Below are 24,476 nucleotides of genomic sequence, written 5' to 3'. Positions count from 1 at the left end.
AAGCCAGGTACTTGCAAATCGAAAAAATTCAAGATGGAATAACTGAAACCCACAATAAATATGCTTTATCAAGATTGTTTTCAATCAATCTTTCAGATGTGTACTATCAGATGCCCATCAATCAAGAGCTCCAGAAGTATCAGAGGATTGCTGATCTCCTGGAAGAGTTGTGGACTCCTTCAGTTCCAAGCCTTACCCTTTGGGGTAGCAGTTGTTTGCTGTGATGGCATCCAATATAAGGAAAGAAGGGACTTTTGCCCCATATCTCAACAATTTCCTATTGGTAGGGAGATGACAGGGAGCCACAGAGCTGCAGTTAATTCACATTTAACAGATCCTAAGTTGGTTTGTTTAGTTAATAATTTGAAGAAATCTTCCCTCGACCCATCCAAGTCAAAAATATTTCTGGGCATTGGAGTGGACTTCTTTTGCCAGAATTGGTGGTCTTGGGCCTCTTTATTGCATCAATTCTGTCGATTCCTTGGCCTCAGTTCCATGCTCGCTGAAGAATAGAATCCAGTCTAAAACAGAAGATGTTTTTTGGCAGAATAAATGTGGCCAAAATGACCATTCTCCCAAAACGTATGCACCGCTTCAAAACACTTCTGGTCCCGGTTCCGGTGGGAGTGTTGAGTGCGCTCCAGGCTTCTGTGGTCCAGTTCACCTGGGTCCACAAACGACACAGACTATCCCAAAAGATTTAATGCTGCCAGGCCTGCTCAAAATTTACTGGGTGGCACAACTATGTAGAATTCCGGCGTGGTCAATGCTCCTAGCCTACTCCAGGTGGAGGGAGATTGAGAAGCTCTGGAGTTCCCCAATACCTTCCTCTGGGCGACAGCTAGCAAACCTCCCCCTTCCCCTTATGGGCCCTATGTCTTATACAAGTACCATGTGGTTAAAATGTACCCAAAAATTCCCATTGTGCTCTGAACACTCCCCCATGACTTCCTTTTTATAACACCTGACCCTGCCCTCCAGCCTAACGGGGAGCATGAGAAGACCCTGGCACACAGCAGGCCTATCCGCTTTGCGGATGTGGCAGATTACAGCAATTGGGAACTAATGAGTTTCTCATACCTGAAAAATAAGTTCTCACTACCCCAACTGCCCATTACAGCTATCTACAGATTAAATCATACCTGCTCTCCGTGTACAACTTTCCAGCAGTGTCACAGCCTACTCCGAAATACTCTGCAAAGAGGAGTCCGGTACAAAATGTCTTATTTCAGCTATATATGGCATATTGAACGACCCCCATCCTGCCACTTACCCGAGACATGACTATATTACAAAAAGGGAGAGTTTTTTGGGCAAGGATTTGCCGCCTTCTTGTGGAAAGGGATATGGGACAAGGCAGCCAAGTCATCGCAATGTATTAAGTACAAAGAGAATCGATATAAGATACTGTTGTGGTGGTACCACACCCCAGCTTTATTGTATAGAATTTACCCTGCCACCAGTGATGCCTGCTGGAGATGTGGATCTCAAGGGGCAGATATTCACCACATTTTTTGGACATGCCCTAGAATACAGAGTTATTGGAAAATGGTGAGCTCAGTCATAGGGCTGGTATTAGGTTGTGAGACACCCCTAGACCCTGGCATCTATCTTTTGAACACCACCCCTCTGGCTTAGGCAAACACAGCTCTAAATTACTCCTTCACCTCCTTACAGCTGCAAAATGTCTCATCTCATGTCTCATCTCAAATCTTAAATTTAAAAAACAAACAAAACAGAAGATCTTCCTCAGGATGTCCTAAGCTCTCTTTCCTGGTGATTGACAAAGGAGAATCAAAAAGTTGTTTCTTGGAAGCAAGAAAAAACGCTGACACTGGTGACTGACAAAAGTGCCTGGGGATGGGGTGCTCAGTTATGTTCCCTGCTATTTTAGGACCCCTGGGAGGTAGCCATCTCAAGCAGATTGTCAAATTACAGGGCGTTAAGAGCAATCTTAGACACAATAGAGAAATAATTGCCTTGATCCAGGGATCTAAAAATAAGGTTGGAAAATGTGACGGCAGTGGCCTTTGTGAATTGTCACTGTGGCACCCAAAGTCCTTCCATCATGCACCTGGCTCACAATATTTTCTCTTTGGCAGAAGAAAATGTAAACTCCCTTTCAGATGTTCATATAACAGTAAAGAAAAAAATTCAGAGTCATTTTCAACTAGCCCATGGAGAATGGTTAGCCAAGAGGGAGATTTTTCTTGTTGAATCCAAAGGATCCGCAACATAGTTTGGATGCGCTGTTGATAAAGTCTTGCCTTTCCTCCTCTAGTAATGCTACCCAGAGTTCTGAAGAAAATAAGACGTGACCAGTCAAGAGTCATATTGACATCCATTCTGGACCAGACAAGCATGGTTCTCGATGCTAAGAGAAGTATGGATTTAAGATCCTTGGATACCAGAGGTGCCCAATTTCCTTTTGCAGGGCCCTGTTTATCATCCGGAGATCAGCAGTCTCTACCTGATAGCCTGGAATTTTAGCCTGATTCTAGCTGAAAAGGGCCTCTCGGTGTCATTTTTACACTTCAGAAGAGGAAAAAGTTGGTGACCACCTGTATTTGCTTCAGGATTTGGAGGGTTTTCTCTCAGTTTTGTCAGAATCCAGATATTGACTTAGACCATCCTTATTACAAGACTTTTTACAAGAAGGGCTTAGGGAAGGGGCTGAAACCTGCGACACATAGGAGCTTATTTACTAAGGATCCACGGATCACGTTTTTAGAAATTTTCGGGATTTGCACCGCTGTGACAGGTATTTAACTGGGGATTGTGCCGCACGCAATCAGATTGTGGCGAAATTGCTCCATTGTGGAAGATGTTAATCTGCTTCACAACATACTTGTAGTGGTTTATTAGGTCAATTTCTGATGATAAGTTCCCTTTAAATACTAAATAATGTTTCTCAGGTTCCTTTTGTTTATGATAAGTTGTTACTACTACGTTGTTACTTTTTGTATAGCATAACATGGAACAAGCAGAAGCAAATATTCTTTTGATTGGCAAGCATCTCCTGTAGAGCATAAATTCACTTTTGTTCAAACTATTGTACTTTTGCTTATTGATACTGTACTCTAAACTCCCTAGCATTAAGATTTCTATTGCATATCCTAGCCACTTCTGCTTTTAAAGCGCTAGCTTTGTGTTTAATTACCCAAACCAAATTGCATAAATATGAATGAGCACTAATGGTCGTAACTTGGCTTGGTGGTGGGCAAAACAAACTGATTTCTAAATGATTTGTAAAGAAAATGAGGAGCGAGAATAGCTATTAGGTTTTAAACACTCTTAAATGATAATGTGGTCATCCATCCGTCAAAAGGGAAAGTTGAAAACAGGGATGAAATGCCTTGCCTTGCTAGATGTAAATGATCTTAATGTTTTAACTAGGTATTGCAGGCATTTTTACAGTGTCATACAGTGTTTTACTCATAAGTGTATATTATTTGGGATTCAAAATGATCCTTCTTGGTCTCTGGTCATTTGTATTGAGAGCATTCAATGGGAGTTTTGTTGACCTTTCTAGTATTATATGTAGTTAACAATTGTAGCATAGTCTGTATTTATTTTCATTCAATTAATAATCTAGATTAAAATCAGTAGAGTTGGTGAGGTGACTGATATTTATTTGAAAGTAGATTTGTTAGTTGGTTAGTTGGCTCCCTTATAAACCAACCATAGTTTTACTGTCCCTATTACAATTCTGTCTATGGGTGTTTGGCTCATTCTGAGTTTAAGGTGAACCTGTCACCAGGAATGTAACTTTCAGGCTACATTCACATGATGTATGCCCACCGTACCGTAGTACGGCGGACATACATCGGCGTTGCGGAGAGGAGCAGGGGATGAGCGCTGCTCACCCCGCCCCTCTCCATAGGAAGATACAGCGCACGGCCCCGTATCACGGGAAAAGATAGGACATGTCCTATCTTTTCCCGGGCTACGGAATGGTAGCGCACGTGTGCTGCACCGTACCGCTCCCGTACAGGGCTGTGAGCCCATAGAAGTGTATGGGGGATGTATATCGGCCGTATATATACGTCCCACATACATGTGTGTGAATGTAGCCTTAGCTGGTGACAGTTTTCAGCGAGTGTTGAGACCCATGATTCAGAATGCTAACAGAATGATCTGATTCTGATACTTTCACTGGGAAGCAAAATGCATAACCAAATACAACTACTGTAATATGTATTTTATGCAGCAAAGAATTGGATTTAGCTACAACATTGAATGTCACATTTTACTTTCTTTATTCATACAGATGTAAGAACAAATAGACTTCTTAACATTTGTGACATTGTCACAAATACAGCTAGTCGCAGGTTCCCATAGAGACCCTTCTTTTAGCTAAAAATTGTTTCCATTACATCCCTTTAAATCAACTTTATTTTATATTACCTGATGTCAGAAAAGGTGTGTCCTGCTTGGATGGTGCTTCTACTCTAAGATCTGATCTCATGGCAGTATCATGGCATGATCACAGCATGCCTCTGCATTCTTCATGAAGGCATGCTGTGATGGCATGTGATCAGATACATAGATGAGTTAGATGTTTCAAATTTAAAAGGACATTAGATATTGTCACCCTGGTCACATGACATGAAGTGGCCAATGATGTAACAGAGATCTCAATGTTCCACAGGCAGCATGTTCTAGCGGTGAGACATGTCAATCAGGAACTAGGAGGCAGGGCATTGCAGTGAACTGCATAGAACGGACCCCATTACTATCATTGGACTCAATAAGGTGATTTGCATATAAGTTAAGAATCTTATTTTTTTTTTAACAAGGTTAAGGAAATGCCTTTTAACCGTAGTTTTTGCTTAGCGTATATACTTGAGTATAAGCCAACCTTAAGCGGAGACCCCTAACTTTAACACAAAAAACTGAAAAAACCTATTGACTCGATTATGTAGAAGGATAGACCCAGATGGAGGGGTGGAATTTCCCCAGTGGATGCCCAGGAAGAAAAAAAAAGGACTTAACGCGGCGCAAACCGAAGGTCGAAGGCTATATAGCTCAAAAATTATCGCTTTTAATATTATAACAAAAGGTAAAAAGGTTTTAAAAAAGGTAAAATAGAACAACCTGTTACTAGGTGCTTTGTCAGGTTAATACACAGAATTAGAAATGGCATTATCTTCTAGTCAATACCTGGAAATGACATCATGAAAAAAAACAAAAAAAATTTCTTCAATAACTTGATTGATAAGAATAGCTAAAGAATTCAGCATTTAGTTATTAAATCGCGTTAGACCTCATGTAATAATACATAGTAGCATATAAAATATATATAAGAAAATATACATACATATATCGTATTGAAATATTTAAAATACTTATGGGACACCTAATAAGATCAGTTTGGAAATTATTTAATAGTTGTAGTAGCACAGACATATTACGGATATGTATAGTGGACTAATAAATGTTTAAATGGACCTTTGCTATGATGTATTCACATTGGAGATGGCAGGTAAACAAGAACAGAGATGGAACGCATTGTTGCTGGAACACATTAGAAAACGGGAGTTTATGAGTCCCACGTGACATGAAGAAACTACAGTGGCTGAGATGGTAGAAACTGTAGTACCTGGCAAAGTGTCGCGGATTGAGTGACTCGCTGGACCATAATCGAAACTAAGGGGTTACACCACTGATTTCGATGCTTCATTAAGACCTTCCTGGTTCAAGGTATGTAATCTATAGATCCAGTAAACCTGTCTCCTACAGAGGGTCAGGTATCTGTTGGTGGTGGTTTCACTAATCCTATCTATTGGGAAGATTGTCATAAGTTTATTATTTTTCTGGTGTTTAAAAGTAAAATGTTTTGAAAGTCTGTGCTTTATATAACCTTTCTTAATATTTTCCCTATGGCCTGTGATTTGATCATGTAGCTGTTGTGTGGTCCTGCCAATGTATTGTAGTCCACATGGGAGTTCGATCAAGTATAGCTAGAGTGACATGTCATCACATCTTTGATCGGGAACACTTCCTGTGTAACATCGGATTTAAAATGGATGGCATTATGATTATTGTTGGGGCAGCACAGACAGTTTGTGTCCACACTTTCTTATTTTGGGGATCGTAGTTGCTGATTGTAGCTTATCCTTTTTATTGTCCCGGTGCTGTTTGATTTGGCTGGGAGCCAACTTATTTTTTAGAGAAGAGGCTCTCCTGTATGTGATTTCAGGTTTGTTTGAAATAAGTTTTTAATAGTTGTTCCTTTTTTAGTAAGTGCCAATGTTTTTGTAAGATATTAGCGATCTCTTTAACCCCTTAAGCCCGATTTTTTGGATTCTGACTTGAGTCACTTTATATGGTTATAACTTTTGATTGCTGAATAACATTTCCCATATGTCTACTTTACATTTTCATAATTTTTGAAATGTCTGGATAATTTACTTTGATGTCACACGGCTTACACATCGAATATCGCTTTTCCGGATTTTCAGAATTTACTATTTTGGGGATAAATACAGTTTTGAATGAAGTTTTACATATTTAGCATCAAAACCCCCTATATAATCAACCTATTTTCAATCTGCACCCCTCAAACATCTTTTAGGAAGATTGTTAACCCCTTGAGATCTTCATAGTAATTGAATCAAAATGGAAGTGAAATTTAGAATCTTCAAATTTTGATGGTTATAAGTTCATTTAGCCCTAAAATTTACACATTTTGAAAAGATAAAAAGAGAAAATCCACCTTACATGTGGTCGTTATTTGTTTTATGGGCGCACAGCAAGGAGAGAGCCTCTCCTCTAAAAAATAAGTTGGCTCCCAGCCAAATCAAACAGCACCGGGACAATAAAAAGGATAAGCTACAATCAACAACTACGATCCCCAAAATAAGAAAGTGTGGACACAAACTCTGTCTGTGCTGCCCCAACATTAATCATAATGCCATCCACTTTAAATCCAATGTTACACAGAAAGTGTTCCCAATCAAAGATGTGATGACATATCACTCTAGCTATATTATATACTTGCCCATAAGGCTACAATACATTGGTAGGACCACACAACAGCTACATGATCGAATAACAGGCCATAGGGAAAATATTAAGAAGGGTTATCTAAATCACGGACTTTCAAAACATTTTACTTTTAAACACCAGAAAAATTATAAATTTCTGTCCAATAGATAGGATTAGTGAAACCACCACCAACAGATACCTGACCCTCTGTTGGAGAGAGGTTTACTGGATCTATAGATTACATACCTTGAACCAGGAAGGTCTCAATGAAGCATTGGAAGCAGTGGTGTAATCCCTTAGTTTCGATCGCGGTCCAGCGAGTAGTCAATCCATGACACTTCACCAAGTACTACAGTTTGTACCATCTCAGCCACTGTAGTTTCTTCATGTCACGTGGGACTCATACACTCCCATTTTCTAATGCGTTTCAGCAACGATGCGTTCCATCTCCATTCCCGTTTACGGGCATCTCCAATGTGAATACATCATAGCAAAGGCCCATTTAAACATTTATTAGTCCACTATACATATCCTTAATATGTCTGTGCTACTACAACTATTAAATAATCTCCGAACTGATCTTATGAGGTGTATTTTAAATATTTAAATATGTTATATATATGTATGTATATATATTTATATTATATTTATGAGGTCTACCGCGATTTAATAACTAATTGAATGCTGAATTCTTTAGCTGTTCTTATCAATCATGTTATTGAAGGAAAATTTTTTTGCCATTTCTAATTCTGTGTATGAACCTGACGAAGTGCCTAGTAATGGGCACAAAACGCGTTGTTCTATTTTACCTTTTTTTAAAATCTTTTTACCTTTTGTTAGAATATTAAAAGCGATCATTTTTGAGCTATATAGCCTTCGACCTTTCGTTTGCGCCATCGTAAGTCCTTTTGTTTCTTCCTGGGCATCCACTGGGGAAATTCCACTCCTCCATCTAGGTCCATCCTTCTACATTCTCTACAACGGGAAATAAATTCACCGGCAAGGACAAGGCAACATTCCATATGCGATTCTAACACGGTTGTGCCTGACCGCACAACCACACAAGGTGAGCAGATTTCATGCACACTATACGATCACGTCTGTAACCACATTTACTTTGCACTCGGGAGCGCCCGTGCCTTTTTTTTGTTTCTTCTCTAGCTATTGACTCGAGTATAAGCCGAGGGTGGGAAATGCATTGGTCACAGCCCCTGAAGTATATACCCTGCCAACTCCCCCAGTATATAGGCTGCCTGCCAGCCCCCCCAGTATATAGCCACCTATCCATCGCGGCTCCGTGTTGGCACGCGGTCCGACACAGGCACCATGACTTCAGCCGCACATTAGAATGTCAGCGTGTGGCTTACAATGGATGCCTTGTTGTGTTAAAGTTGTGTTAATAATTTTAATAAAAACAGAATTGATAAAAAAAAAAATAAAGGAATGTCAGTGTGTGGCTAACGCCATGATGCCTGCGATGGACCACGCGCCAACATGGAGCCCGATGCCTGGCCGCGATGGATAGAAGAGGACATGCTGTGGGCCGTTGGAAGGTGAATACACTTTTTGTTTTTTTCCTTGACTCGAGTATAAGCTGAGTTAGGGTTTTTCAGCACATTTTTTGTGCTGAAAAACTTATTTTAACTCGAGTATATACAGTAATTTAATTAATTTATTTGGGGGGGAGCTAATTTCAATTGCAGGTTCTCTTTAAGTGCTGATTGCTTCATTAGAGTATAGTAATCTTGCACGGTACACAGACCAAAAGTGATATCATTATATAGCGATATCTTACCTAACAAGCAAATGTATGCATCCCGACGGGGCCTTTTTAGTGAATTTTTTAAAGGCCTTCACTTTTTTTTTTCATGCTACCTTAAATATTTTTGCTGTGTTTTTTTCGTGACATATAGGGCTAATTGAAACTTAAAAGGGAAGCTGTCACCACTTTTGGCCGAAATTAGTGCCTGCTGCAGAATGCGTATAATGAACTTTGATTTCCTACCTGGTAACCAGGCAGGGAATCTAGGAAGTCAAAGTGCCAACTTGTCCCGTAAAAAAATGATACCTTACACAGTTCCATACATTATATAATGAAAAGGTGATTGGTGTCAGAATATTATTAATTATTTTTTTTGTAATTTATTTAATAATAAAACCCATATAAATTTGGTATCTCTGGGATCGTACCAACCCAATGAATATAGATGTGGTGTTATTTGAAGTGTCCAAGAAAAGATATAAAAACGTAGCCCAGATGGAGTAACGGGCTCAGATTTAATAAAGCCCCTGCTCCAGTTTTCCGCACATTCTTTTCAGTGAAAACTGCTTGCACATGTATTTAAGAAGTGTCTGAGACACATTTGCGGCGCAGCTGCACTATACTTTCACAGAAATGGCCTTTCCTGTCGGGGCGTGTACCACATTTTTCATGCAGTGTCCAACAAAATTGTGTCATATGCCTATGTTAAAGGTGCACCAAAAAAAAAGTTGGTGCACTCTGTCATGGCAGTGTGCACCAGATTCTTAAAGAGATTTTGTTCCACAATTCATGAATCTGTTGACCTCTGCACACTCCACAGGAAAACTGCACATAGCAATTCTACCACTTTTGGATTTTTTTTTCCAGCTTCCCTCTATAATAAACAAAATATAAAACATTGGCACTAGTAAATACTATTTGTCCCTCCTATGTCTCTCTAAACTGAAAAAAAAATAAAAAAACTGGCTTGAGAAAAGAGGGGTGTAAAAAACGGAAAAGCAAAAATGGAAAATTGCAAGGAAAGGGTTAATGGGGCTTATCAGTGTACAAAGCAGAAGTTAATGACCATCTGAAGAAAAGACTAAATCTATTTTTACCCCATAATCTCATTAACCAAACTTTGCATTAGACTTGTAATATGGTAAAGAAGAACTGTAAAAGAAATACATTTGTATTTACAGGCTTACCTATGGGATAATAATAAGGATGTAGTGGAATGGTTGGAGAAACAATTGATTGAAGAGGAGGGAGCTCGTTCTGTGGTTGATGAAAATATCAAATACATTTCTAGAGATTATATCCTCAAACAGATTCGCAGGTAAAGTGATCGTTCCATTTATTATAACTTATTATTATGTGATTATATAGGTATTGTTTGTAATTGTGCAATGATTTGTTTATAAGGAACAGCTTTGTGTGGAAATGTAGGACCAGTATGTAGTGTGCAGTATTCAATTTCAGTATTGTTGCACCCCTGTTAGGAACATTTTTGTGCCCTCCGCCCCCACTGGCGTCCATACACACATTGATACATAACATTGTATACACAATTTTTTTTTTAATCAAAACATTTTTAGGCCATGACAAGCTAGACACGACCCTACTCTACTGCATGTTCCCACTCAGTATATAGATAGCCCCAGGCATGTGCCCACTAAGTATATAGATAGCTCCCCCACAGTCCATATTCTCCACCAACCCCCAGTTTCCAGAAGATGCCCCCCTTTATCAAATTGTCCACTCCAGATGTCCCCTTTAATGAAAAGTCCACCCCAGATGCCTCTCTTTAATGAAATGTCCACCCGAGATGCCTCCCCTTTAATGAAATGTCCACCCCAGATGGTCCTTTTATATTGTAATGTCCATTCCAGATGCTCCCTTTTAATGAAATGTTCACTCCAGATGCTCCCTTTTAATAAAATGTCCACCCCAGACAGCCCATTTACATAAATCCCCCCATTATTAAAGTAATGTCCACAGCAGGGCCCTCTTGAAAAAAAAATATGTATACTCACCTTCGGCTTCTTCTCCCTAACCCCGCAGCTTTGATCTGATTCCACACCATGTTTCCGTCTACTATCTGTCACTGACAGGCCCACCCCTGACTCATCTACAGAAAGAGCGTAGATATGAATGAATAAAAGACAAGTGCTACAATATCTTTCACACAAAACTCTACATCAATCTGCTCAGCTCCTCTTGCTCCAGATAACACTATTTTTATGGTGACAGCTTCACTTTAATAAAATATCTTTGAGGTAATGGTAAAATTCCCTAGAAATTATTATGACCATAGTGAAGCCATCATTATATACTCATTTGCAAAACATTTCCTTGATAAGTCTCTTCTGTGATTATCCTTTAAGAGAATACTTTTTTTTAAATTTTTTATTTCTTTTGCTCATTTTTAATCTGTTGCTGTCTTTGCAGCTTGGTGCAAGAAAACCCAGAAGTTGCCATGGATTCTATTGTTCATATGACACAACACATTTCACCAACACAGAGAGCTGAAATTGTGCGCATTCTTTCAACAATGGACTCTCCGACATCTACATAGGGCTTCTGCCATATGAAGTCCAATCTAAATGATGAATTACAGTATGAGAAACATATAAAATACCATTTCCTTTTCATGTAGAGTCTTAAGTATAATTTGGTTTTGTGATGCAAAGTTGTATAAAACAACACCACACCTCAGGTAGATATAGTTAAGCTTCCAAAATACAGAGATCCAATATTTTGAGTCCGGATTTCAATTTTTCAAAAAGCTTAGCTAGAGGTGTAACCATTCTAGCATGCAGTACTACTGCCTCATTGCTTGGAGACATTGGGTGCAACTTATTGTTCCAAACCAGCAGTGAAGGGAGATTAGCACATAGCAGTATTTGACTGTGGAGATACTTCATATCAGGATGTATTGGTCTACATGGCTTGTACTGTAAATATGAATGTAAGACAAGGACAAACAAGATTTATTGTTTCTACAAAGGCTTTCATGTCAGTTTCTCATCATTTCAAGTTATTTTTATCCACTATAGCATTTGCAGTAAAGTAGTGTAGTGTCTTGGAGTGTGCATATTATGTTTTATATTAGGACAAGACATATTTTTTGAATAATAATAGTGTTGACCATGTATCCTGTCTTATGACTACCATTAACTGACAGATCTGACTTTTATATGGTTTATGTTAAATATTTATGTGCTGTAAATAGTGTAGGTTCTGTTAGTGAAGTTGCAGTAGTGTATACACTGGCCACTAGGAAATTACCAGAAATAATCCTACAATGTTTGGTTTTACTGCGCTCTTTTTTAATCTAAAGCATTGTCATGTATGTTGTATGTTGCTCCACTATATAACAGTTATAAACATTGCTTGACTGTGGTATGCTTTTCTTTTCAGTCTAGTGACGATGTAGTATGACAAATTTAATGCAACATTCACACTTTACCGATAAGCACCATAATAGTATGACCAGCTTAATTAGGGGTTCATTCACACACGGTATTGCCCAGCATGCGCTGGAGATGAGGAGGAGGTGACCCCTCCTCCCTCCATAGGAAACAGTGGCACACAGTCGCACACTCGCAGAAAGATAGAGCAAATTTGCGGCCGCATGTACGTCCCCATGAACGCCAGTGTGAATGAGCCCTAAGGATGTATGGAGAGAGCTCATGTTCCTCCATGTAAAACAGATGACTTCTGTATCACAATGTGATGGCACCATTCGCCTCCAAGGTCATATTTAAAGGGGTATTCCCATTTCGGCACATTGTTATTGTTTGCATGATAGAAATTATATAATTTTCCAATATACTTTCTGTATCAGTTCCTCAGTTTTCTGGATCTCTGCTTGCTGTCATTCTGTAGAAAGCTTCTATGTTTAGTTCCAGAGGACATAAATCTGACCATGGTCACACAGGTGTTTGTAATCAGAGCTGTGGGTTATAACGAGCCGTGCACCTGTGTGACCATGGTCAGATATCTGTCCACTGTAAATAGTCAATAAAGCTTCCTATAGAATGCCAGCAAACAGAGATCTAGAAAAGCATGTGGAAAAGATACAGAAAGTATATTGGAAAATTGTATATTTTCATTATTAAAAGAATAACATTTAATGATTTGCTGAAATAGAAATACCCCTTTAAAACCAAATGTTCTCAAGCAAATAGTAACTTATTTAAAGGCAGAACCATGGCTCTTGTGTTATTTTAAAGAGAGATCATCTTTACAAAATACTACCATAATGTAAATTGAAAGAATCCTTACAATGCCCCTAGATACCTGGTTGTACCTGCTATAGATTCTAAGATCAGCCTTTAGAATCAACTACTGTATTTTTCAGACTATAAGGTGGACCGAATAATAAAACACACCATCAAAAAATGCCTGCTAAAACATCTAGGTTCATATATAAGGCGCACAGTATTTTAAGCCGCACCTGATTATAAGGATGAATGACCAGCAGGTGCCAGACCTGTGCACAGTTCAAGGCAGCTGTTGTCTGTAAGTACGGTTCATATATAAGGCGCACTGGACTATAAGGCTCACCTTTGATTTCTTAGAAAGGATTTTTTGTGCTCCTTATAGTCCGAAAAATACGGTAATTTCAAGGAACTCATGGCCAACTTGTTAATTATATTACCAATGAGCAAAAAGATGAAAAACTGAATGGAAGCCTGTAGTGTCAGTCTGGGGCATCAAACATATTTGCAATTCATCCTAGCTCTAGTAGAATATATAATTCCTCCTCCCTAGAATCTCATGTCCCAGTATCTTATTACAAGAAATAACAATTGTGTAATATTCATTGACCTTTGTACAATAACACTCCTACACATCAAATTATACAAATGCATAGTGAGAAATGTGTCAGTGCCTGTCTACGCCATGTCAGCACTAAATTAAAGGACACTTCAAATGTTTAAAATGTATCAAATCCATCTCTCCATGGAGTATTAAACACAATTTATTTTCATTTGCTCAGGTGACTGCATCTCTTGTCAGTGGTTTCTATGACTTGCTGCCATTCTGAAGTATTGGTATCCCCAGCAACAATGAAATAATACTGTATTTAATAGTGTGGAGAGGAAAGCATCCTTACACCCAGCACGTTTGTATTTCTAAAAATATATATCATGGATAGGTTATAAGATGTTTGTAAAGTGGAGCATGACAATTCTATGCCATAAATTGGCAGCCTGGAAGGCTAGTAGAAACGGTAGAGATGGAACAAAGTATGAACAGAATGACATGAAATAAATACATTAAAGTTATCACTTGCCTGATGAATCAGCAGCATAGACTTAGCAAAGCAGAAATAGTGTTAATGATGTATTGAATGAAGACCATGTTGTTTTACGTTTGAATCTTAGTTGCTGAGGAGCTTGTAGCAGAAGCCAGCAAAGTACTACAATAATATACAGCACCATGCATAATTAATAAAAGTGCCGATGATAGAATTTATTTGCTGATCATATTTTCTGTATTTATGAGTTTTTATCCTATTGCATTCGTTGATTTTAATTTTTCAGTGTTTAAGAGGTTAATTTATTGTATTTCTTTGCCCTACATTTGTACCTTGGTATGTTGTAGCTGAAGTATTGCTTCTACTATTGCTTTTTATAAACTAGGGGGAGATTCATAGTGCTCTGGCACTTTTTTGCCACCAGGTGTCAATTTCTACTGCCAAAGAGTTTACTAAACAAAACTGGCACAAAGAGTTAGCACCCTTTACACTAATATCAAAATGTTCTAGTTCCACATGTGGAAAAAACTAATATATGATCAGCAGTTAGTGACACTTTTCTAGTACAGATTTTTTGTTTCTGCTACATGACGGAGACAAATTTATTATGTACCCTTACAATGTTGTATATTTTAGCTCTTTCTATGCCAATTAGTTCTTTGCTTAGGCAGTGTTAAAAAGACACTGTTAGTAAATCTCCAGTATACTTTGAAAACAGAAAAATATTGAAATCAAACCAATTATAACCCCCACTCTTGATGCATATTTCCTTTCTTTATCTTTCTGTTGGCATATAGTGTAGCAGGGCATTTTTAGCAGTGTTATAGTTCTTATTTGAGGTTTTGAAATGTTACATTCATTTTAGTTTACAATTAAACTACACTACAAGCCTACACCTCCCTAATCTCTGTCATAACACCATAACCACCAATGGGATTAGCCGTAACTGGAGCATTTGCATTTCAGTAAATTCAGCACGACAAAGGGTTTGATTTACTTGGGCTTGTACACCTTAAAAAAATGGCATCGATCCCTGAGATATCTACCCCCATATGCTGCAGCTGGTGTAATACTGCCTTGCCAGTGCTGCCATCGGAAGGCTACAGCATTACAGCATCCTTATAAATCTGGCGTAGAGGGGGGTGGAGATTACCTCATAAACTGGTGCACCTAGTGCCAACATATGATACATCTCCCCCAAAGTATCCTGGTTGCAGAATATACATTCCTGGTGTTGTTTAGTTTTTAAAATGTTTGTGACTCTAGTTTTTGTTTACACCTTTACATGTAACTTTTTACTCACAAGTGGTATTCTTTTAGTGATTGAATTATATAAATGAAAGTTTTTGTCCCAGACATGCTGGTCAGATCTGAAGTTTGAAGGCCTGCCTGATTATATATCTCATGTTTCACTCTAGGTTATGATGTGGCCTGATACACTTTCAGTTTGGCGACATGTCATTCAATGTCCGTTATCCAGTGTAGGTCATTTTGATCAAGTTGCAACTTGATATCATTTAACTTTAATACCTTGTGCCAGCTAAATTGTACCATGGAGCAGACAGATGCTGGAAATAACTGTTACTGACCCATGAGCAGCAGAGGATCGTTGGTCTACATCTTGACTTTGAGGCCATCAGCTGTTTTGTCCATCACTAATTGGATACAATGTGCTGATCCTCAAGTACACCAGAACCAAAGCACATTCTTAACTTGCAGTGGGGTATTGATTATTTGACCCTCAAGAGAAGGGTATGACCACTAAACATGGTGCTGCTCATAATAACAGTTATTTGGCTTACATAAAGTTGCCTGCTAATGACCATCCCTATAATTTCTGGCAGAGTAATGCTATAGATTAAACTTAGAAAACATCATTACAAACTAAGCATGTTTAAACAGGTCCCTGAATGAGTAGTATAATAAAGTAATGGCTTGCTGCTTAGGACTTTTGTATTGATCTGATAGTACAGGCTGTTTGAAATATCCTAATGTGACAATAATTGTGTTAATATGACACTGAACATTTTAGTGTCTATAAGATGGTAATAAATATTGGTTCTGTTAATTTTGTGTAATTTTGTTTTCTTGTTGAGTTAATAATTTACTGTACTTTAACATAGGCCATCTGTACTGATAGAGGAAAGTCTATACAAGTACTGTGTGTAATATCAGCAGCTGTAGATACATTTAAATGGATCATGATCAATAATATGGTATATATTTTTTAATTTAGTATGTGCAGATAAAGTTCTCAGGCTAGGTTAACATCTTGTTTCTTGCATACTTTAGATGTATGCTGCAACATATACGCCTAAAAATTGACAAAACAAATGCATTTTGGGTCATACATCACTTTTATTTTTTACTTACAGCTCATATCCATTGCATATGTTTGCATTGGTTTGTACACTTAATGCATACGTGGGTTTCTTTCTCCAAAGATCCATATTTGGGCATAAAAATGAATGTGACGGATTGATATATACACTGTAACACTGCATGCAACAAAGTATATGTTTTGCATACGTTTTCAAAGAGGACATGAAAAAACGCAGAAGCCCACATTTTTCTCAACCAAAAGAAGAAAAAAAAAAAAGAGACGTACAGGACAAAACGTACACTGTTTGTGTATCCGTTATGTCCGTAGACATTGATGGATACGCCGCACGCGTTTTTTGTTTCGATGAAAAACGTGAACCCACAACTGTACAGTTTTTGGATAGATTGCAAACTGTATTAACTTGAACAAAACAATTCCTTAAGAGTCATATTGTAGAACTCAAAGGATGATTTGAAGAAGAAAAGTTTGTTTTTTATAACTTACAAATTCCATGAACAAGCAACTAACCTCTGTAACAGATGTAAATGTAGACAATTGTGTGTTTTTTTTTTTTTTCTAGTATCATGATCTATTCTTAGGGATTTATATGATTGAATTTATTTGGACACTGTGCCGATCATTCAGTTTTTATTTAGCTTTTTTTCTGTCCTTCAAATAAGTATGTACTACAATGTAGCATATGGATTCCTGAGAGCCACCCAAATAAGGCACTTTGTAATAATTGAAGTGTGTGACTAAAGAAATACGGATTTGGCTAACATTTCTAAACCATTTACGGTTTAAATTTGTAGAGTTAAATAAAGAATTGCTATTTCTTCACAAGCATTTCTAATGTCAAGAACGTTCACGCATCCAGTTTTTTTCTAATGTATTATCTCCCCACAGAAGACCCTTTTAATTATACAGTATGTGTTTGCTAACAGAAAGGCATTAGACATTGGAAATGCAGTTTTGTATTTGATTGTGAGCAAAGTGGCAAGAATCATGTGTGTTCAAATAACAGACAAGCGAGTAAAAGCTAGTTTGTTAGTTCAATAGTGTTGTTTGACCTCAGAAAATCTGCAGTCTAGGAACCAGATTTATTTTTACTTTGCTTAGCATGTGAATTCAATATGGTTAACAATATAAGCACAGTTGAAGCTGAATAATATTTTTATACAGCTGGAAACTGTGAAACATTGAATATGAATAAATTAAGACAAATGTATGTGATTACATGTTGAACCTGGAAAACTATAATTCCATTCTGTACTTGTTTCAAGTACCTCAAACAATAAACAAAGTTTCCCTACTGTGTTTGCAATATTCATTATGAAAAAACGTAAAATATTTTTATTTTTAAAATTGCAATTTCTATTTTGATATCATATAATCCTGTCCATACATTATTTAGGAAAACTGAGCCTCAACATTATAAAGAGTGAATAAAATTAGATAAAACCGTTTTTCAGATGGTAAAAGTAAACTTTTGTTATATGCTTTATTAACACTTTAACCCCTTCAGGACTGCTCCACATAAATATACGGCAGCTTTTACTGTGACAGATTGCAGATAGAAACACAAATCTGGTGTCAAATTAAACAGGAGAATCTCCCATTTAATATGATATATGGATTGTGTATGGATGCTTCAAAGAACCAGAATATCCATTCTTAAATTTGTACTAAAATAGTTGATTTTTATGTACAGCTTTCTATTGCTGATTGTAACTTTAAGAATGGATATCTCCAAGGAGACTCTCCTTTCTAATATGACACCAGAATTTTGTTTGTAGGTGCAAGGGTTAAGAAGATATAGGCATTTGAAGTGTTCCCCCTCAGCAGAAGGCAGAATAAGCTGCAGGAAACACTTTTTCACTTTTCATTATTACAGAGGTACTCTCTACATCTGTAGCTGAACTTGGGACAGGGTGATGGAATAATTCTGTACATATTTATAACATAGTTTGGTAAAAGTTACTACTTTTTCAAAAACACTTTAATTGGAAAAATTATATATATATTTTATTATTATTTGTAGTCAAGTATTGGCAAATTTTAAACATGTAATTATTAAAACTATTGTATCAAGATAAAGTCTCACATGTCTTGAAAAAAACAATGTTAAATTTGTTATGATAAATACTGTATATATTCGAGTATAAGCCGAGACCCCTAATTTTAACACCAAAAATTGTGAAAACCTATTGACTCGAGTATAAGCCGAGGGAGGGAAATGCATTGCTCACAGACTCCCCCCCCCCAGTATATAGCCAGCCCCCTATAGTATACAGCCTGCCCCCAGTAGTATACAGCCACCTCAACCTGCCCCCAGTAGTATACAGCACAGCCAAGCCTTCCACCAGTAGTATACAGCCTGCCCAGCATTAAAAAGCCAACGCTCTCTCCCGGCCGGCAGGCGTATAGTATGATGCGCCACTCCTGACGTCATACTAGGCGCCGCCCGGGAGAGAGCAATGGCGGCGCCCAGCACGATCTTACAGAAGATGGGCGCGGAAGCCAGAAGAGGACCCGCGCGGACATCGGTGGAGCAGCGCTGCACATCGGGGCCACCTGAGGGTGAGTTTATAAGTATATATTATTTTTTAAGTATCTTAAGTAATTTTTCAGCACATATTGACTCGTGTATAAGCCGAGGGGACGTTTTTCAGCACATTTTTTGTGCTAAAAAACTTGGCTTATACACGAGTATATACGGTAATGCTTTTCCAAAAATGTCGTCATGTAAAGAAGTGCATAGCAGAACGTCAAAAACTGACCTGGTCTTTTTGGCACCAAAGTCCAATAGTACTGAAAGGGTTAAAGACGTGATGTATTTGTACTGAACATATCTGTGCTGAACTTAATATGGGAAAATGTAGAATTGTTTTTGAACAGATACCATATGAATGTGGTATCTCCATGATCATAACAAAATAAAGAATAAAGTAGAGGTGAAAGCCATAAAAACGAAGCCCACAAGAAAATGGTGCAAATGCGTTCTTTGTCAATTTCACCCCTTTTGGAATTTTTTTTTCAGCTGTCCGGTGCTATGCATGGAATATAAAATTGTCACTAGGAAGTACAATTTACACATTACATGTTGCACAATATGTATACAACAGTGCACATTTTCCACAGTACACACCTGAGCCTGCAGACCAGATAAGAAATGTTGGAGGAGAGGAAAGCAGGACAGCGGGACTGGGAATCCCTCATCTCGTCTTCCTGCCCTCTAATTCCCCCATATATATATATGTGTTTTTATTGTGTTTGCATATACTGTATGTGTGTATAAGAAGTCTATATACTTATTCATAAGTTCATACATGTACATAGTGTGCATAAATGTTTGCATTAGTGTGTGTAAGAGAAGTCTGCTATGGGGTCCTGCTGCTCTTAGTTATACCCCTGGCTTTCAGATGATTAATGCAGGAGAAAGGCACAGAGAAGCTGCCTTACTAAAAGGGTTATTCCCACCAAGACAAGATTCTTAAATCTACTCAGGATAACAAAATAACACATTCTGTAATTCACTATTATTAACACAAATACAGCATTTTACAGATATAATTCCAACCAGTCCTGGTGTTTAAAATTTTGGTTGTCCGGGAACCAACCGTAATCAGAAGTCTAGGGTCGGGCATAACAGATTGTTCTGCTGTATGTCACTGCAATTAGCTTCTCTTTTCATCGGCACCTCCCCTTGCATTCCAAGTCGAACTCACACACAGACTTCCTGCCGGAAAACAGCTCTGTGAGGAGAGTAAATCTACATGTTGATAAGGTCTTTATCCAGGGAAAGGAGGCATGTAGCAGAACTGACAGTTCTCCTATATCAGCCATAACATATACTAAGTGTCATTGTGTGTGATATGCATCTCATGGATCTCATCATCTCTCATCTCTCTTTTTCAATGTGTCAGATACCAGTAAATGTTCAGAAGCTAAATAAAAGTGTATATAATCTTGGACCCTCATCATCTTACCATATTGTCAGCACACAGCATCTCACAGCACTAGCGGGATCATGAAGTGTCTGCTTAGAAAGACCCTACCCACACTCTGGAATTTTACACTGACCAGCCTAGGAAGTGATACTAGCTAAGACAATAAAACTGAGTTACATTTTTTAAGTTAGGAGCTAAAAAGGATGTTTATTGTGTAAACATCACTAGATGATTAAAATTTGAGAATTTTCTTTCATGGGCAAACCCATTTAAATGCCTCCGGCAGCTTTGACGTACACATATCGCAATATGCAGCAAACACCTACCTGGCATGGAGAGGGCTAAGCCTGTATCCTCCCGCAGTCTATACACGCTGTACAATTTCAGCGTGCATTGAGAAGGGGTAAAAAAAAGTAATTTTTGTGTTCATCTACCATACTGATTTCTGAAAAAAATATTAGATTTTACCAGAATATGAACTTTTTAATTTGTGAATTATATATTTTTAAACACATTTGTGGATTTCAACCAAATATGGCATGATAATTGATGTATTATGTAGAAATTTATGTTTTTATTGCATTTTCAATCCATTTTTTTTAAAATAATTTGTGTTTGTCACAATGACAAATGCAAGACAAATGCAATCGCCAGCTTGACAGCTTTCAAAAAATATATAGCTTGAGGTGTTCCTTTACATTTCAATCTGTTCAGTCGCTATGTTTTGCTGGTAGTGACCGTCTTCAAAGTTCTAGTTGAAAAACAGATTTTTTTTTTTTTGTTATTTCAGTTTTGATTCTATAATTTATTCATGTGTACATATGACTATGAGGTCATATGTACTCATGAACTCTACACATACTCCTCTATTATATTTTGGATGTGTGAAGTTAGTTTCTTTTTGGGGCACATTTTTTGCCATCAAAGAAAATTTTTCAGCATTTTTTAATAAAATTTTACATCTTAACCCCTTACATAATAGTGCCAGGTGCGGGTGCATGGAGAGGGCTCACAGACCTGTAAGTCTTTGCTGCATATTGCATCAAAAAAATGGTGGTGCATGGGCAATCGATCAGACAACCTAGGGTTAAAGTACCCTAGGGAGTGTGAAAAATAGTAAAAATAGAAAAAAAGTTTAAAAATTATAAAAAAAAATTTAAATTAAAAAATTAGATCCAAATCTAATTGCCCAAGGTGTCAACATCCAGGCGCCCACCTAATACATATATTATGGGACTGTGGAGAATTAGAGGACTACTGGAAAGGGGTCCTAGGCCTGCTGCAACAGGTATTTCAAATTCAGTTAGCTGCAGCTCCTAAACTGTGCCTGTTAGGTATACCAACAGATCAGATGACGGACAATTCTGCATCATTAGGGATTCAGAGGGCACTATATCAGGCACGTAAAGAAATATTGTTTCACTGGATCAGAAGTACTCCTCCCACCTTAAGGGAATATAAAACCAGAATGTATAATATTATACGTCTGGAGCATGGAGTGTATCTAAAACGAAAAGCTTTAAAAAAATTTGAGAAAATATGGGGTCGTTGGCTAGACCATCCAGGCCTTCCATCAGGAGCATTAGTGTCCATTAGACAGGGTCTACCATATCTGCTAGCCAGTGCAAACACTAGAAAACCATAAAGCACTAACATTGGGTTAGGAACTTAATGTATACCAATAATAAGTCTAGCATTAGGATGACTCAATATTGGCTGTAGGGGAATATAGGGAGGACAACGGACTGGGGGATGGGAAGGGGAATCAGCTGGCTGCGACCGGCTGGGGGGAGGGATTGGGGAATGTGTTATGTGATGTCTGTCTTGCCAGTTATTTTACTGGCCATTCGGTGTGTAAAGTGTAAATGTACTGTTTGTGGAAAAAATTACAAAATCTTTAATAAAAATACTTTGATTTAAAAAAAAAAATAAGAGTATATGCTATATTAAAATTATTTTTCATTTATTTTTGGGTGGGAAAATCCTGTACCACAATTTAGTAATTTTCATTTTTTCCTTGCCCTCCACAATGGCACTGACAGAAGGGATAACAGAGAATAAAAGATTTAGGGCGGGATAACCTCTGATAGAACTTTGATACAGCTTTAGTTGAGTGGGCCTTACGTTTCAAAGGGATGGGTAATCCTTCCAGCTTATAAAATAGGGATATGGTGGATTTAATCCATCCCACTATCGTAGCCTTGCTGGCGGTGGCCCCTTTGCAGCTAATTTGCATTCCGAAAGCTCTTTGTAACCATCAGATATTCTATAACACATGTCTAATATGGTGTTTTTCTTCTTTTTTAGAAGATGGATTGTTACAGAAAGATGATAGGGTAACTTCCTGTTGGAGGTTGAATTTAGAAACCACCTTGGAGAGGAAAGCTGAATGTTTTTTTTAAGATAATGCCATGCATTACTAAATAAGGTTCTCTGCAGGAGAACGACTCAATTTCCCTAATTCTTTTGGCAGTGTTGATTGCCAAAAGGAAAGCCTTTTGTACAATAAATGCTTCAAAGAGACATCCTCAAAGGTATTGTTAGTTAGATGAGCTAACACTAGCGACAGGTCCCATTGGGGAATCAACTGATGTAACAAATTGCCAGCGGGAAAGAGTAAGGGGTGGTCCCTAAGTACAAAACCAGATCATCGGCATAGAGGCAAATTTTAGCACCCGGGCCTCCACATCCCCTTCCCTGAATCGATTCTGCACTTCTTAATTTTATAGCAAGAGCCTCAATATATAGGGTAAACAGGAGGTGGGGATAATAGACATCCTTGACTGGTACCACGAGTCAAAGATAGAATGTCAGACTACCTACAATACCAGCCTCAGCCACTTCATTAAACATCTCTTTTTGCTTGTGGAGAAATGAGTTGCTGTATCTCGAGGAATCTTTGCCAAATGACTCCAAGGCAAGTCCCACAAGGGTAAAGGGGCATTCAGATTATCCCTATTTTTCAGTGAGACCGTGGGAGACTGAGTTTCATCCAGATATTTCCCTATAGCATTACTCCTAATATTCTGATTGGAATTATATAAGTCCTGATCTTCCCATTTTCTACCCTGATTGCAGTTATAAAATTGTGTTTTCCAGGGCTTAGAATTTTATTTGCTAAATATTTCCCAGACTTTCCTCCTTCCGCAAATTGATTCTGTGCCCAGAAGAAAGCCCTGTGTTGTGCCTCCTGGGTCAGAAAGTTTTGCAAAGCTTCTTTCGATAAACTCAGAAGATAACAGAAATAAAATGCTGTTGAGTTTAAAAACACTTGTTTGGTATTTCGTAGTCTCTGTCGAAATTGTTGTTGTTTCTGTCCAAACCGAATCCTAGCCTGTTTCATATTTTTCATATATAAGCCTTTCAAATCTCATCCCAAACTAATAGCAAATCGTAGGAGCAAATATTTTCCTCCCAAAACTGCTGGGATTCTTTGTTAACCCCTTAATGACCGCCCTATCGGCTTTTTACGGCGGTCATTAAGGGTACTTCTTCTGACGCGTACGCCTTTCTACGGCGGCGCGTCAGAAGAAGTTTTCGGGACACCGGGTCTCGCTGGTGCCAGTGTCGGGCTGTGATATCGCAGCCCAGACCTGGCACTAACACCCGGGATCGGAAAAACTCAGATCCCGGGTGTTTAACCCCTTACACGCCGTGGTCAAGCATGACCGCGGCGTGCAAGTGTGTCCCCCGTGGATCGGACCCCCCCGGTGTGCTTACCGGGGGATCCGATCCCTCCTGTCTCAGCCCCGGGTTCCGACGAGTGACCCAGGGCTGTCGGCTTCTCTCTGTGCCGGGTTCCGCCTCCTGGCAGGACCCGGCTGTGTGTAACTGAGCATGCTGAGCATGCTCAGTTACTTACAGTATACACTGCAATACAAGTGTATTGCAGTGTAAAGGCTTGAATAAGCGATCGGATGATCGCTTATTCAAGCCAAGAAGTAGAAAGTGTAAAAAAAGTTTAAAAAAAAATTAAATCTTTTTATAATATAATTAAATAAATAAATAAAATAAAAGTCCCATAATCTCCCCAGTAACACATAAAATGCAAATAAAGTAAATAAAACACAAAAACACGTACATATTTGGTATCACCGCGTCCATATTAATCTGTACAATAACAATATTGAACCCGCTCGGTGAACTACGTAAAAAAAAAAAATCGAAAAACTTCCCATAATATACAATTTTCCATCAAACACC

General features: G+C 38.2%; 1 protein-coding gene across 3 annotated transcripts in view; it reads left to right on the top strand.

The window, feature by feature from the left end:
• ACACA (acetyl-CoA carboxylase alpha) overlaps window positions 1-17,635 on the top strand; it is a 377,264-nt gene extending 359,629 nt beyond the window's left edge. For 2 of the 3 annotated variants that reach the window (XM_072137152.1, XM_072137154.1), the window contains exons 54-55: window positions 9,934-10,070; window positions 11,183-17,635. In XM_072137152.1, coding sequence (XP_071993253.1) covers window positions 9,934-10,070; window positions 11,183-11,309 — 264 coding nt within the window. In that variant the 3' untranslated portion in view covers window positions 11,310-17,635. The remainder of the gene's footprint in view (window positions 1-9,933; window positions 10,071-11,182) is intronic. The other variant, XM_072137153.1, reaches the window with a different exon arrangement.
• The last annotated feature ends 6,841 nt before the right edge of the window (window positions 17,636-24,476 follow it).

The sequence above is a fragment of the Engystomops pustulosus genome, chromosome 2, assembly GCF_040894005.1.
Source record: "Engystomops pustulosus chromosome 2, aEngPut4.maternal, whole genome shotgun sequence".
Classification (NCBI taxonomy): Eukaryota; Metazoa; Chordata; class Amphibia; order Anura; family Leptodactylidae; genus Engystomops; species Engystomops pustulosus.
Note: the sequence above shows the minus strand (reverse complement) of the source record. Positions and strands in the feature narration are given on the sequence as shown.